We start from the raw sequence: 15,661 nt of genomic DNA on the forward strand, positions 1-15,661 counted from the left end.
ACCTGTCTTATTTGGCTCTGCAGAACTAAAATACCTGCGTAAATCCATCTGCTTTTACACAGGCACTTGCATAATGATCAGCGATTCTCTGCGCAATCAACCTGCATCACATGTTTAAGCTTGCTGCGGGAGATTTCACTTGTCACGTTTGAATAGTAAGCTAATGAGTGATAAGACGATGTCAGAGGAACTGGTGCGCAACTAATCTGTCACTCACCAGTCAGTAGCTGCCGCTCTCTATTCACAGTTTGCGCCATCGCAAAGTGAAAGTGAAGCAAAAAACAAGCGGAAATTCAAACGCGATTTCAATATGTCACATATACTGACAGCTACGTTTGCCAAAGAATGCAAAAGCATTGACATATTCTTTCTTCCTATGACAGCCTGACGGGCAGGGCTGAGATGGATTTTGGTAGCCCGAACAGAAAAATCGCTAGCCCCGGGACGTCGGGCTAGCGATTTTGCGAGCCCTGTTTAAATGAGGCCCAATCTCTGCAGTGAGAGATGTAGCTCAGCTAGCAGGAGGATTTTATGTTACAGAATATTTCAAATTTCTTTGTGTTTGTCTGGTTTTCTTTTTCTCTCAGGTGATCTACCAGCTGTGTGCTTGTCCAGACACATCTGGACCCACAATGCGCTACTTGAGGACCAGTCAGGATTTCCTGTTCTCACACCTGCAACACCTGCCCTTCATCCTGCCAAGTGAGCTCAGAATCCCTGCTAACCTTGTTAAATAAAAGGCGTTTTACCAACAAAGCAGTAGCATTAATTTGAAACGAGTTGTTGTGTATCCATGCAGGGAGGAAATAATGGGCAGAAAACACTGCAGGATTCTTTTCTCTCTTCCTTCTTCTCCTCAGGTAACCAGATTGCTGCCCTCTCCCAGATGTCTTGGCTCATGAAAACGGCTGCAATCGAGCTGAGAGTGACCTCACTCAACCGCCAGCGTTCCCATACACAGCGCCTCGTCAGCCTCCTGCTGGATGACCAGCCACACGCTCAGCATGCAGGTAAAGGAAAGTTGCTCTATACTTTCCATGGCTGTAAATAAAAGCTTAAAGGATCTTTTTAGAAAACTTTCAAGCCCTCACAGCTGACAGTCCTGTTTATTGCAAAGGAAATTTACAATATGCACCTAAAACCTTTTTATTTTTTAGCAGATGGGGAATCTGGCATGGAAGACGAGACTAGATCAGTCAGCGGTTTTCTGCATTTTGACACAGTTTCTAAAGGTTCGTGTCACAAGTCCACCTTCAAATTTAGAAAGATATTAGAAGAATACATGTGAGGAGTTTTTAAGAATGACCCCAGATCGTCTCGCTTTTCATCATCAGTGCGCAGGAAGTTACTGAGCGTGCTGGATGCCATCGAATTCAGCCAGGATATGCCTGAGCTGCTGCAGCTGGACTTCTTTGAACGCACTCAGATAGAGCAGGTGATCTCCAACTGTGAGCACGTCAATGAGCAGGGACATACTGTGTGCAACGTTAAGGTACGTTTCCGGATACCATGTCTAATGTATTTTCTTGATCTGATGTGTTGTTTCAGCCTCTGAAGTTGGTTTTCATTTTCCTCACAGTTGCTTCACAGAGTGCTGGTCGCCGAGGTGAACGCGCTGCAGGGAATGGCAGCGATTGGACAGAGGCCCCTGTTAATGGAAGTGAGTGAAACTCACAAACTGACGTCCTGTAATTTTAGCTGAAAGCTGTAATTCCATTCCATCGCTGTTTACTTTGCCTTAGGAGGTGAACTCAATTCTGCAGCAAGTGGTGGAACGTAACCGTGTCCGTCGGAGCCTGAGTGCAAAGCGGCATGCGCTGCAGTCCTGGAGGAGTCTGGTGGAGACGCTGCTGACTGCCTGCCCAGCTGATCTGATACCTGCTGATGAGCGGCAGCTCATCATCAGGGATCTGCTGCTGGACCTGCACGATAAGGTCAGTGATCACGTCAGTGTAGCAGTAATATCCAGTCCTGTCCAATAAGGAGCTGGTCTCAGTGTTCGATACTCAAGGTTTTGTAACTGTGCTTTGTCTAGGTGTTATCAGAGGATGCAGCAGGGGAGTTGATGCCCATTGTTGCCGGAGCGGTCTTCACACTGACAGCTCACCTCAGCCAATCAGTGCTGTCTGAGCAGCAGCAGGGGGTGGGATTAGAAGCATCCTCTGGCTTTGCGTCAATCGCCAACTCTGCGCTGCACCTGATCCTGCGCAAGCTGCTGGACTTTATACTTTCTACTGGTTAGTGACTCAAACCCACATTTCTCACATGGGGAAACTTTTGAGGATATACTTTGATCCCAGTACGTTTTTGTAATGTCTTTCACACCTTAAGGAGGCGGATATCAGCGTCTGCGTGCTCACCTGTATGGCTCTCTGCTGTATTATCTGCAAATTGCCCAGAAACCTGAAGAACCGGACACTCTGCAGACAGGTACACAGGAGCAATCACACACTGCAGGTTATAATAAGAGAGTCCTTTTGGACCTCTCTTTATTTTACAAAAAAGTCATTGTTAGTGTTTTCTGACATATACTGTCTGTTAGTATCATTTCAAAGGAACGGTGGGTTTGTCTGAGAAAATGTCTTTGTGTTTGCAGCAGGCAAAGCAATGTGGGAACGTCTCACAGCTCCTGAAGATGGTTTCTCCAAACTGCAGCGGGAGAACCTTGCGATCATCGAGAGCTACGGCAAGGCCCTCATGGAGGTTGTGTGCCGAGATGCCTGTGACGGCCATGAAATTAGCAGAGTAAGGGTTAAACCTACATGAAGCTTTCTCTGCCTATTTCAGCCTCTTGGTGATTTTTTTTTTTTCTTTGCCCCCAATCTTGAAGCATCCTAACATGCTTTTCAGGAATTCCAAGTATCTTTTGCTTCTATCAACACTTCTCTGTTTTAATGTTAACCAAGCCTAACAAGTATTCTGCCCCCCCGCCCTGTTAGATGCTGGCCATGGCCGTGCTGGACCGTATCCTGTCAATTGACCGTCAGAATCAGTGGCTGCTGTATATTTGCAACAGTGGCTACCTGCGGTCGTTGGTGGAGAGCTTGAGGCAGGATGATGTGGCGCTACAGAGCCTGCTCACACCACAGCCACCTCTCCTCAAACCACTCTACATCTTTGAAAGCAAGATGGTGAGGAGACAGTTTTCAGTATTTAGTTTCTAAAATTGAACACACCAGCCTCAATGAGTGGAAGATTGTGAAGCTACAAGCTTGTTTGCGTGTTTAGGCTCTGCTGACTCGTGTGGCTAAGACGGGGCAGGGAGCCGTGGAGCTGTTGCGCTGTGGGCTGGTGGCACAGCTGATGGAGTGTCAGGTGTTTGACATGGTGCCCGACAGCGACGCACACAGGTATGGATGTGGGGATAGGAGGAGAGAGTGAGAGGACTAGCTGTCTTTTTAAAAAGTTCTTATATTTGATATGTAAACATCTTCTATCCCTTTTTAAAACAACTCTGCCCTTTATTCAGAGCTGTTGAAATCTATATTTCTAGTTTCCCTTGTGTTTGCATCTGTTCCTCTATGGTTTGCAGGGTGATGAGGGACCCATCGGGCTTCATCCCCAGCCCTATGGACCGTTACAGACAGATTCTTTTACCAACCTTAAGGCTCTTTCAAGTGATTCTGACTTCCACCTCCATAAATCATCAGCAGGGGGCAGCACAAGTAAGTGTGTAACGTTGTTAGACCTGAGCTTTGTCATTTCAAATATTGTCAGGTGTCTGAGTTTATTATTTGATTTCCTGTTTTCGTGTTTGGTTGATTTTTTTTTTACTCGGCTGAATGTAGGGCTGTAATAATCCAAATTTTAGTAATTGATTATTCGATCAGTTATTGAGTTATCAGGTGAGAAATCCTATGTTATGTCAAAATGAATTGCTCATTGGTTTCTATTTTAGAAATTGCAATAGTTGTAATTTTTATTTTCTTCTTTTTTTTCAAAAATGCACAAAAAAATAATAATACATGTTATTTGAAAGCGCCTTTCAGAACACCCAAGGACACTGTACACAGCAGAAACATTAAAAGCAGGCAATTTACAAAATCATAAAACATAAAAGGTAAAACAGATTTAAAATAGCAGAATGGAAAAAGTTATGTGGGATTAGCTTTTCTGAACAGGTGAGTTTTGAGTCTAGCCTTGAAAAGAGAAAAGGAAGTGGTATTTGTTATATCAGGAGGTAGGGAATTCCAGAGCAGCTGAAAGCACTGCTGCCCATGGTGGCGGGGGGGCAGAGTGGTGATCTGAACCATATCAGAGAGATATGGAGGGGAGAGTTGATGAATAGCCTTAAATGTTTACAAAAGTATTTTAAAATTGGTGCGATATTTGACTGGGAGCCAATGACGCTGCTGCAGGACGGAGGGGGTGATGTGGTGATAATACGGGCAGCAGAGTTCTGGACACGTTGAAGCTTAGATGTATAATCTCTAGAACAGCTGAATCCAAATAAGGCATACATGCAGCTTAAACTAAAGCCTAAAATAAAATGGCTTTCACGCGGTTTTCTTGGAAGGCAAAAAGAGAGAAAATGACATTTTCTCGGTTAGGTTGATTTTGTATTCGATCATGTGTATGCGTTTTTGTGTGTGTCTGTTTGCTTAATCGTGTTAATGACACATGTGCACGTGGGAGTGTGAGGTTTTAAAGAAATATCTCATGACTACAATGATGAAATTCGAGCGTGTGGATATTCTCTGTGGTTTGTCCTATTTTGATGCAACGTTTCCTGCTGCAGGAAAAAAACAACAACTTTGTGATGGTTTAGATGTTAACAATGATTCAGTGTCCAGCCTAGAAAGTCCCGGGCTAGTGGCTCAGTTTTTACTAGCCTATGTGTATTTTACTTCGCTGTGGAGAGGGGGGGGGTGAGCTTCCATTTTTATCTGCTTAAATATTAATGTCATTAACTTAATATCACATTTTTCCTGTTTTGTATATTTTACATAAATCTGTAAAATAATGGGATTAAAGCCTTGAAATGAAATATGGTCTAGTACACCCCACACCCCCCTTTAGATTCACCCCTGCTGCAGCCTTCAGCAAACTGCCAAAGTCAAACATTGCATCAGACTAAGCTAACAGTTCATCTTCATACGCATGCTTTTATTTAACTTCTGTAGCTTTACTGTAGATGCTGGATGGGAGCAGCTTCGAAGCTTTCCTTTGGTGTGACACACGATGGTTTGCTTAAGGACTCCTGCCAGTTTTTTCCCAAGTAAAGGTTTTAACAGTGATTACAGGAGCAGGCGGCCCTAAACCTGAGCTCATGGTCTCCTTAACGTCGCCCCCTCTTTGCTCTTTGCCGCTTAGACAGACTCTTGATTCATGTTAAACCATGACGTGTCATCTTCACCCCTGCTGATGTGTTATCAGTGTTTTTGTTGAAAGCCTGGGGGCTGCATGGGCTTAATGATGTGGTATGTTTGAGGCACGTGTGTGCCTTTAGAGAAGTTTCAGTTGCAGGTCTATTTCTAGTTGCAAATGTGGGTGAAACACTCACGCTTATATGGGGACGAATGAGCCCCACTGAGTCGTGGAATAAACAAAGCATCAAAGCAGAAAGTGATCAAAGGGTTTTTCTTCTTTTTAAATAATTGAGTCACTCAATGAATCGTTGAGTTTGATTTTTGATTTGAAAGCGAGTAATAATAAACAACAAATATCTGTGTGCAGGTTCTCCAGTGGCTGATAGTCCATGCAGACACCATTCAGTCCCTGCTGCGCTGCCAGGAGCTCAGTATGGGAGCTTTGCAGGAACTTTCTCTGCTTACTGGCATCATCAGTAAAACAGCTCTGCCAGGTACAAAGATGAGCAGTCACCCTGAACTGAAAGCACAAAGCTCTTTTAATGTTATATCAGCCTTATGCGAACCGCGTGTTTATAATCAGTGACTCAGTAACTACTTGATGTCTCAGGTGCCCTTGAGATGGGTGGAGAAGTCAACAGCGCTGCGCTCATGGAGTTCCAAGGTCACATTAACAGATTCCAGGTCAGATGATGCCCTTAGTTTTTATTACATACCAACCTGTTCTAACTTTCACTTTTATCTTGTCCAACCGTCTTTAACCTCTGCGTCTACTTTTCAGTGTGAGATTTGCATAAGTGGCAATGTCTCTCTCTCTTTTTTTTTTTAGCGTCTATGTCTGTCTCTGCTCGGCCGTCTGGCAGGAAGTGAGCGGGACAGGTTGCTAAAACAGGCTGAGATCTCTGCACCTGGAGAGTCAGCAGAACGGCGAGAAGAGATGGAGGTGGCCATGCAACAGGTTTGACGGTTATTCTGTAAATGGTAAAACTGGAGATGCAAAGTGTATTCTCAGTGCCAGCTTCCCCGTTAGCATATTTATATTTTACGTATTCCAAGTGTGGAGTGGACACTTTGGGGCAAAATCCACAAGAGAGGCACTGAAATGTCTGGAGTTTTCTCTCTGTAGTCAGGGTTATCAGTTCTGCATCGTCAGTGACTTGAACCTGCTGTCCTTTGTCCCAAGGTGTGTGCTAACATCATGGAGTACTGCCAGGCCCTCCTGCTGCAGAGCTCAGCCCAGGCTCAGTTCAGCATCTGCCTCTTCAGCCCGTCAGGCAGCGAGCCAGCTGGCAGGGACGGAGCACGCACTGGTCAGTGATATTCTACCCTAACTTATGAAGAATAAGGATCTGGCTCATGCTAATCGTTAATGTGGCTTAGCCTATGGTTATGGAATGTTTTCGGAGCTTGTGGTGTTCCTGAAGTTCCCGGTTTACGGAAACACTTTCAGTTTAACGATAGACTCTTCCTCCTCTTTTCAAGACCTTTCATCCACCGTGCCATCGATGGCTTACTCTCGGGTCCCTAGTCTTGGTTTGGTCTTGTACCTGCTCAAGAATAGTGCTGCTGATTTCTTCCGGTTCCACCAAAGTCACAGGCAGAGCCTGGGAAAGCTTCAGAGCCTGGATCAGCTCCCACCTGAGGAGCTCAAGGAGGTAATAGATAGATGCAACAGTGTATATAGAGATATAACTTCACCACCGTCAGTTTACCAAATAAACTCGTACATCCTGCATACGTTTTGATTGTTAGCGTTGTTTCCTGTCAGTTCTAACCACCTTTTCTCTGTAGTTGTGCCAAGGCCTGGTTTCAGGCCCAGGAGCAGTGGAGAAAATCTCATCAGTGCAGAGGAGCTTGCTGGCCAAGAGACGACTGGTCCAGCTCATCAACAACAGAGCCAAGCTGCTGGCCTTGTGCTCCTGTATCCTTTGCCCCTCGCAGACACATTTGTAGAAATGGGATTAACAAGATTAAACCAGGAATGATAAATGCTACGCTGAAACTGCCTCTGCCCATCATGTCTGTGCCATATAGTGTTTGATTATCTTACACTGATAAGAGTTATTTTTAAAAAATGCCACATGAGAAGCTGTGGACAGCCTTGACCTGACTCCTGCTTAGATGTGATTGAGACATGCTTATTCGTGCTGTGGCGTCACCTGGAGTACTACTTGTTGCATTGTATACCCACTGACCCCAAAGACTCGCTGCTGCCTGGATCCACTTTATACAGATCACGCCTCGCAGATGGTAGGGGCACATGTTACAGAGAATACATCCCAATAATAGGTTCATTGCACTTTTTGGTTATTGAGAGCAGATGTGGCATAGACACTGTATCATCCCTGGTTGAGTAAACATGAACATTTCTGTATGTTCAAATTCTTTAGACTCATTCAGCGGGCTGCAGGCCAGCGGAGGCCGAGGACTAAGCCTATCCAGAGTCAGCCAACAAGATCTAGATCTGGTAAGAAATTTCTGTAAACTGGTATGAGTCTGCAAACTAAGACGTGTTGTACCTCTTGTACACAGTTGTACATTCTGGGGCAGTTTCCTAGCCATGCATTAAGCCTCGGCCTAAACCATAAGCATTTGGAGATTTTCATCAGGTTTTTCCTTTAGCCTGGAATTAATCTCTTTCTCTTGTCTGTGTGATTGCAGCTGAAAAGCGACATGGCTGCAGGATTTGGGGAGGCCCTGCAGAGGAAGCTGCTGGAGGTGGAGGGCTTGTACAGCCAGGTCCGCTCTCGCTATACTTTTATCCAGGCTCTGGTCCGCAGGATCCGCGGCCTGCTGCGACAGCCCAAAAGCTGAGACTGGCCAAGATCAGATTACCTTCTCTGTCAGTTTGAACTTCTGCCTTCATAACAGGCAAAACCAGGACACTGCTAAGGACTTCATGTCTGGCAACATCACTCCTTTCTACTGACCCGACCTTCCTCTTCTATAACTCGTAGTGTCAATTTCGATCATGCTTACGTTCACAGTGCAAGTAGCACCATTTGAGGAATTGAGAATGTGGAGAAGAAAAAGCAGAAGAAATTTTTACTTGTTAAACTGTATTTGATATTCTTGTTTGTTCGGATGATTTTTGAAAATAAACTTCTTTTTCTAAATCGGTTAAATGTCCAGTTCTCACCTTCCTCGCTCCATAGATGGCCTGAACGACAGTGGCTACGGGCACCTTTCATTTTTAACGGGTAAAGACGAGGTTACCGTCTGCTGACATTTGATTAGCCTGTATTAATAGAAATGTTTTTCAAGCTTCTGACTCTCACAGTGACATTTTCACGCTGCTTTTTTTGTTTTTTTCTAACGGCTTATCACACACATCACAAAGACGTCGACCACTGCTGTGCTGAACACCAGTGACTGATTCACCTATTTTTACATGCATGTCTGGGTTTACTCATTTCAAACTTCTTATCAGGAGAAGCAAAACCAGGAACCAAAACAACAAGATGCTCTTTGTGAAAGTAGCATCACAATAGCTGACAGAAGTGGGCAAGTGTCACACTGAAACACTGTACACCAGGCATTCTAGCGCCACGAGTCATTTAATCTCCCTTTTATTTTCTTTGAAGGTACACTTTATAAGACCGTAAAGTGCGTAGATTCTTAAACCTTTGGGAAAGGGACGAGAGGACGCATAAAAATCTAGCTTTTACATTCAGATCTAGCAGACAGAAGTTTTGTGCTCTTAGTTTTTATTTGAATACAGGCGACTGGGGGCGGGCGGAAATAGTTCAGAGAGGTGAGCACCAGCATTGAGCACGGGGGGAGGGGGGAAACGCCGTGGAAAATATAGGCACATTTCCTCACCACAGTCCATCGTGGACTGTGACTGATCTCTGTGACACATTTCATGGGTTGGTGGTGGAAAAAGAAAAAAATAATCTTAAAATAAGGGATGTACCGAATGCTCTTCTCAGCTGACACACGGAAACATTTGTCCCAGGTTTAACAGATCATGCTCGCGTAGTCTATAAATTACTTTAAATAATAAAATTAATTACAGCATTACAAACACATTTACAGTTGTTGCACCAGCTTGCTATACCGATTGTGCTGCATATGCGTCCGAACAGAAACCCTGACACGTGGATAATGATGATCCCTGCTCCTCTCTCTGTGAACACGCTGACGTGTACAAAGCTGCCATTTCAGATTCAGCCAACTCTGGGACTGACTGGTGTTTTCGCCCATCACAGCTACGTAACCGCAGGATGAGAACTAAATTTACATTTGCAGATAACGTTGCTCGGGGGAGGTTTAGAAATGCATCGAGCATGTCGAACGGAGTCTTCACAGTAGGTTGTAACTATTTTGTGAAAAAACACTGCTGTAACTGGACATATATAAAAATATCATCTTATATATCAACACTGGAATTATACACTCCATTAAAAAATTGGCATAGGATTAAAAATCGCATCCACCGGGCTCTACTTCTAACAGAATCCATCTTTACGTGTTAATGTTGCTTCATCTGTAAGTTTGTTTCAGATTAAAAGGTTGAAACTTTCTTTTGCTTTTAAGAGGAGAGACGAGACCATCATTATCCAACCACATGATCACTGTTACAGATTTGGAACAATCTCAACCAAAGAAAAGGGGAAATACTGTAAATTCTTTATAGCACATTTAGAGGTTTTTCTATTTAATAGAAACCAAGTCTGACTAATGTCTGTACATAAAAACAAAACTGTTCATTTAGGGAAAAAAAACAAACATTTATACTGTACATGTACAGAGAAATACAGCACCAGCAGACTTAGTTGGACCACCTTTCCTGCTGTGATTCACATCCTCACAGGGTACTTTGTTAAGTCTGCGGTAGTCCACTGGCTCAAGTCCACGGAGAGTGATTTTGCGCTTTCATTAATAGTGCCTGTTTGAGGGAAGGCGATCTATCCTGAGGCCCCTCTGTTCTAGTGTTGATTGTATCAGAAGTGTCTGTTAGTAATCCAGCACAGCTCTAGCAGTGAATCTTGCAGGAGAAAATCCAGGCGTTAACAAAGACACACGAGAGACACGAGGAGAGGCAGCTTATCCAGCACTTTGTTTCCCATGCTGTCTTTAAGATAAAGATTCGACGACAGAACGGATAGCAAGTGTTCGTATTTTGTGCATGCAGAATAAATCTGCACATCCCATCTTTTTATTTGAACAATCCAACTGCAGTTTGCATGTTTGCAAGTGCAAAAGCAGTTTGTAGAAAACAAGCCCTTATGTGTTATCAGTGCTGGCTTCCTCCGTGTTGTTGTTATCCGACACGCCGCTGCCGTTGGTCTCGGGACGTTCCGGTATCTCTCCCTTCACCGCCACTCGAATTACTTTCAACCAGCGCTGCTTAAGTTCCTCGGTCTCAGCAGCAAAGTTGTGGGTGGACTTGGACTGGGAGATGTGGAAGCTTGCCGGTGGGTCTGTGGGCCGGGTGGTGTCGTCCACAGAATAACCCACCAGGGGTATGGTGCATTGTGCTTTTACATCCTGAGAGGAAAGTCAAAGAGAGATCGTCTTCACTGTGAATGATCTGCTAAATGAACATATCCAATCATATTTTTGGCTTGAAGTAGTTGTTTTACCTGTGGAGCTCCATAGAGGTAAAGCACCAGACTCTCCTTCTCAGGGATGACGCACCAACACTTCTGCCAAATTTTGCTCTTCTCAGAGTGCTGCAGGAAGCCACACATGATGCTGCTGTCTGCAAACTGACCGGCTTCAATCTGCAAAAATGCGCACAGATCAGCAAAAGAAAAAAAGAAAACAGGAACGCCAGCTGATGTTATTTCTGTCACATGACGGTTTACTCCCATTACCACTTTAACTTTCAAGTGCACAGTCACTTGTTTTAAGTAAGTTAGCTACAACTATTGTAGTCTAATCCATCAGCCATACAACATATTCACCCTTCAACAAGCTTAGAATTTTAAAATTGTTGAAGCTGTTTCACTGAAATGTCTTGTTTTTGTTGTTTTTGTTATTCATCTTATCTTCGCTGATATAAATGAGGGTTCGTATTAGACAACATCAGGTTTATTCACTGAAAAGTCACCTCGAGAATGCCCTTTTTCTTGCCCTCTGCTATCGCCTCTCCAGTCAGGATGCAGTGGCAGTCCTTGCACACTTTGTTCATTTTGTTGCCATCGTATTCAAGCGGCGCTTTATAGTCTGAGCATTTCCAGCACACCACCTGTAAGAGACAGGCAGCAATAATATTAGCAATGATGATAACAATTTAGCAAGAGGAGGAGAGGAGAGGAGGTTTGGAACTCTGCAGTCACTGAGTCAGCAGAGCGGCAGCAACTTTTACTCCCTATATTGCTCAACACTCTATTCCGTGAGTTTTTAGAGCAACTCATTTGTTCACAGATTTTTGTGGCTGAGCGTTTGATTCGATACACTTATGGCAACAGGACTGAAAACACCTGAATTCAAAGATTCAGAGGGGTGATCCACACATTTTGTGGTTTAAAACGTCATTAAATCATCATTCGACATATTTGGTGGAATAAAACATCACATAGGCGGTATCTGGGTATTCCCAATTCAACTAATGGGGTCTAACCCAGGGGTGGGCAATCTCAGTCCACGAGGGCCGGTGTCCCTGCAGGTTTTAGATGTGTCCTTGAACCAACGCAGCTGATTTAAATGGCTAAATTAGCTCCTCAACATGTCCCGAAGTTCTCCAGAGGCCTGGTAACGAACTAATCATGTGATTCAGGTGTGTTGACCCAAGGTGAGATCTAAAACCTGCAGGACACCGGCCCTCGTGGACTGAGATTGCCCACCCCTGGTCTAACCTCTCTACCCTGTAGTGTGCATACACATGCATGGCACCCACAACAGAAACATTACTCACGTAGCCGCAGGCTCTGCAGTGGTGTCTCCGACGTGTAATAGCATTGAAAGACTCCTTACACTTCATACACATTGTCACTTCGTTGTCACGAATCCAGCGCGGCGCGCGCTTTCCCAGCTCAGCTTTCTGCCATTAAAAGAAAAAAAGCCCACTCACTGTGGCAGCACAGACATGTGTGGGCAATTCAACTCTGTGCAATTTGATCCAACACTGACCGACACTTCGTCCATGTCTTTTAGTGCATTCTTGAATGACTCGTTTTTCTGCTGGAAGATCTCGATGATCGCCTGGAAAGCCTGGAAAAGAATAAGCACGACAGGGGGTGTCACTTTAAATTTGTTTGAAAAAACGAAGAGTTAAATAGGAAAATCACCTGGAAATTACGTACCTTGATCCAGTCAGCCTTGTCTTGCTCTGAGCTGATGAGGTGGAGAAAACAGAAACAGAATTCAGTTTAACACATAAAAGACAAGGATGCGTTCAAATTAATCTGTCACACAACAGCAAAAGGGCTGAGAGCCACTGATTTACAGGATCTGAAAATGAACACCGGGTGTAGTCATTTAGCAGCCGTTTCATACATATAACATTGTTTTTGCACTTTTAACAGAGTGCTTAACACTTGGTGCTGAATGGAGAATTTAACTTTTGCATATTGTGTGTTAATGCTGCTCGAAAAAGAGTACCTGGCCTGGAGTTCAAGTGTCCTCTCCTTCCCAGACACTTGGAAGGTATGAGGGTAGTCCTCATTGATTGTTTCCAGGACCTTCATCCCATCGATGCCGATTCGAGTCCTCACCGTATATTTAGGACCTCCCAGGCTGAATTTCGGGACGCAGTATAACAGCATATTGTTGAACTAGGAGAAAAGGGGGAAAAACCACTTTGCAGTTGAGTTATGCAACCATGTAAGCTGGATGCATCAGCACTATTGTAGTTTAGATTTCTGGGCACAGTTTCCTTCCTGAGGGTGAAAACCTAAAACTCTGCAGGTAACCCGAATCACGCACACGGGGCACATTCTATGTTCAGCTAATTAGAAACAGACACAAGTTAATCACATCATCTGGCAATCTCAGTAATTGAGAGACTTCTTCATGTGCCTCTGATGTATCCTTACACAGAGGTGGTCCTAGCAAGAAATGATTCACTTGTTTCAATTGACTGGTGCGGGCAAAGTCTCGCCTCAGCACATTTCCCTGCAGTGTCCTTCATTATATAGTGTTTCTCTCACCAGGAAGAGGTATCGCTCCATTGCTGACGTGTTCCTGGCCGCCAGCTTCAAGATTTGGCCCTCTTTGATGAACTCGTTGGAAGGATTAACAATGTCCTCCTCTTCACCCAGCATCTCGTAAATTTCCAGCAGTTTCTTTAGATTTTCCTAAAAGATATGTTATGTTCATCTTAGTAAATGAGAAACTGTTAGAGAGGATCTGTATCAGCTGGCTAAAGCCAATCTTTACTTACAGACTTTCTTATGGCACTGTTGGAGTGAGTAGCTGCTGTTCCAATAATCTCTAATGATCCTGAAAAAAAGGGCAGATAATCCAGAAACTTAACAGAATAATTTTAGACACCCTCAGTGAAATGAACCCGATTCCTCACTGTGCAGCGTTCAGGTGCCGTTCCTACTTACTTTCTGCATCTCTTCGATCGGGGTCGTCCTGAGGCAGCTTCTTCAGGTAGTCTTTAAGCAACATCTCATATCGAGGGACGCGCTGCACTGGCTCCAACATGTGATGCTGAAGCGTTAGACACCCACAGATCTCTTGACTCTGTCCAGACAGAACAAGAAAGCTTTGATTTTCCTTTATCATACAAATGCTTCGTAACACAACAGACGCTTAAGCATAAAAGCCACAACACGGTATGAAAATGCATTTTTTCCTTTACTGGACTCTGTTACACAGTGCATACCTGTATCTCCTGAATTATAGCCTTAAACTGAGGTGAACGGTCTGTCCACTGCTTCAGCAACTCCATGGCTTTGTCGAAATTCTTCACATATTCTGCATACATTTTGAGGAAGGGTGTGAGTTTCTGCAGGATGTCCCCAATGCGAGGTTTAGAGTCCCTGCAGGAAAGATGTGGGTGGGGTTGTAAAAGTAAAAGATCTAATTTAGTACAAAGACAGTTTCTTTGTAGCTTGCACTGGCTGAACCGTCCATTTTTATTCCTTGTACGTGTACATGTATTAAAATAGCTCCAAAACTGCTGATCTTGACCTCATGCATCATCAGTGCAGCGGTACAAGCAGCTGCATCAGCACATGTATGAGCACTAGTTCGAGTAGCTGAATCTCACCATTCTCCCATCCGTTTCTCCAGGTCGGGAAGCAGAAACTGGCTGTGAAAGGCGTGGATGGAGGAGATATTGGAGAAGATGTTCTTTACTACGTCCACAGGGAATGTTCCCTTATTGGCCTCCTCCATTAGCTTAGCACAAAACTCCTGAAGAGACATATACAGTGGCTACAAATTAGGGTTTCTGTTCTGCGCAATGTTAAACCTTTTACAATGGAAAATGGTCAAGAAAACAGAAGTGGCCTCTCGCTGGGTTCCTCACCTGGTCCAGCAGGTTCAGTCGAGCCACGTAAGCCTTCTCTGTGTGCAAGAGCTCGCTGGCGATTTTAAATAGTTTCTGTTCGTTTGTCTCCTGAAAAGAGAGAACACACACACACACACACACACACACACGTGAATTCGTGCATTTCTGGCTATAGCACATGAAAGTCTTGCCGTTGCCATGTAAACTACCTGCATGCCGATTTGCAGTAAAATTGAACTGAGATTATTCTGGGAATTATTCAGTTACTAATGTGTGAAAGTGCTATTCTGCTGAGAGACGGACACATACAGAGTCACATCATTTACTGGCAACTTAACAGCGTCTGATACTTCTCTAACAATGGCTTTGTCAATTCCCACATCTTTTTTTGAAAGCGTAGCTTCCCGTCCCTTTGCTAGTTCCCTTTGCAAGATTTCGTTCACAACTGAATTGAAACTACAAGAACTGTGTGACCAGTGAGCGAGACAACGTTTATAGCTGTACATCTACCAATGTGGGTTCAACGCACTGCTGTTCACTGCAGCCTTGTGTTCAGCACAGCTTTGCTGTTGTTACACAGCAAGCAGCACCTGTGTGTGTTTCATTAACATGACGCTAACAGTGAACTGATGTGGTGCTCGAGGACCTTCGAATGGGAAATGAAAATGTGGAAGAAGGGAAACGACACCAAATCCAACAAAGTTACACGTCTGTATAAAACTAAGCCTCAGGCGAGTGGTTAGTAAAGCCACGAAGCCGTGACAATAGCACACTGACGCTCACCTGAAAGGTTCCAGAACAAACTTTAGGTACACTCATTATCAATGCATCCACATGCCGATCATTGTTTTTGTTTCCCAAAAATACAACTTTCACAATAAAAAGACATTATAGATAGCAAAATGCACTGGCCAGTAGAATCACTCGGATCGAGACTAAT

At 44.1% G+C, this 15,661-nt stretch overlaps 2 protein-coding genes across 12 annotated transcripts in view; one reads left to right on the forward strand and one right to left on the reverse strand.

Moving 5' to 3' along the window:
• Nucleotides 1-8,434, forward strand: part of nup205 (nucleoporin 205) — a 16,369-nt gene extending 7,935 nt beyond the window's left edge. Inside the window, exons 22-42 of one of the 4 annotated variants that reach the window (XM_014336163.2) lie at nt 588-702; nt 861-1,010; nt 1,158-1,232; nt 1,335-1,492; nt 1,580-1,660; nt 1,743-1,934; nt 2,036-2,237; nt 2,332-2,430; nt 2,600-2,745; nt 2,940-3,131; nt 3,229-3,350; nt 3,533-3,665; nt 5,677-5,803; nt 5,920-5,993; nt 6,139-6,267; nt 6,493-6,619; nt 6,792-6,964; nt 7,101-7,230; nt 7,431-7,559; nt 7,700-7,776; nt 7,971-8,434. In XM_014336163.2, coding sequence (XP_014191649.1) covers nt 588-702; nt 861-1,010; nt 1,158-1,232; nt 1,335-1,492; nt 1,580-1,660; nt 1,743-1,934; nt 2,036-2,237; nt 2,332-2,430; nt 2,600-2,745; nt 2,940-3,131; nt 3,229-3,350; nt 3,533-3,665; nt 5,677-5,803; nt 5,920-5,993; nt 6,139-6,267; nt 6,493-6,619; nt 6,792-6,964; nt 7,101-7,230; nt 7,431-7,559; nt 7,700-7,776; nt 7,971-8,123 — 2,784 coding nt within the window. In that variant the 3' untranslated portion in view covers nt 8,124-8,434. Of the gene's footprint in view, nt 1-587; nt 703-860; nt 1,011-1,157; nt 1,233-1,334; nt 1,493-1,579; nt 1,661-1,742; nt 1,935-2,035; nt 2,238-2,331; nt 2,431-2,596; nt 2,746-2,939; nt 3,132-3,228; nt 3,351-3,532; nt 3,666-5,676; nt 5,804-5,919; nt 5,994-6,138; nt 6,268-6,492; nt 6,620-6,791; nt 6,965-7,100; nt 7,231-7,430; nt 7,560-7,699; nt 7,777-7,970 lie in introns of all 4 variants that reach the window. The other 3 variants (XM_014336164.2, XM_014336161.2, XM_014336162.2) reach the window with 3 other exon arrangements.
• Nucleotides 8,435-8,886: 452 nt separating this feature from the next.
• The window catches only part of fgd4a (FYVE, RhoGEF and PH domain containing 4a), a 55,630-nt gene continuing 48,855 nt past the window's right edge, over nt 8,887-15,661 (reverse strand). For all 8 annotated transcript variants that reach the window (XM_005930363.3, XM_005930365.3, XM_042224086.1 and 5 more), the window contains 13 exons: nt 14,740-14,829; nt 14,479-14,624; nt 14,092-14,248; nt 13,811-13,949; nt 13,642-13,700; nt 13,409-13,555; nt 12,861-13,033; nt 12,563-12,593; nt 12,390-12,470; nt 12,175-12,300; nt 11,368-11,505; nt 10,898-11,038; nt 8,887-10,802 (listed from right to left, as the gene is read on the reverse strand). In XM_005930363.3, the coding sequence (XP_005930425.1) occupies nt 10,539-10,802; nt 10,898-11,038; nt 11,368-11,505; nt 12,175-12,300; nt 12,390-12,470; nt 12,563-12,593; nt 12,861-13,033; nt 13,409-13,555; nt 13,642-13,700; nt 13,811-13,949; nt 14,092-14,248; nt 14,479-14,624; nt 14,740-14,829 (1,692 nt within the window). In that variant the 3' untranslated portion in view covers nt 8,887-10,538. The remainder of the gene's footprint in view (nt 10,803-10,897; nt 11,039-11,367; nt 11,506-12,174; nt 12,301-12,389; nt 12,471-12,562; nt 12,594-12,860; nt 13,034-13,408; nt 13,556-13,641; nt 13,701-13,810; nt 13,950-14,091; nt 14,249-14,478; nt 14,625-14,739; nt 14,830-15,661) is intronic.

The sequence above is a fragment of the Haplochromis burtoni genome, unplaced genomic scaffold (genome assembly GCF_018398535.1).
Source record: "Haplochromis burtoni strain Fernald_Lab_line unplaced genomic scaffold, NCSU_Asbu1 Contig_127, whole genome shotgun sequence".
Lineage (NCBI taxonomy): Eukaryota > Metazoa > Chordata > Actinopteri > Cichliformes > Cichlidae > Haplochromis > Haplochromis burtoni.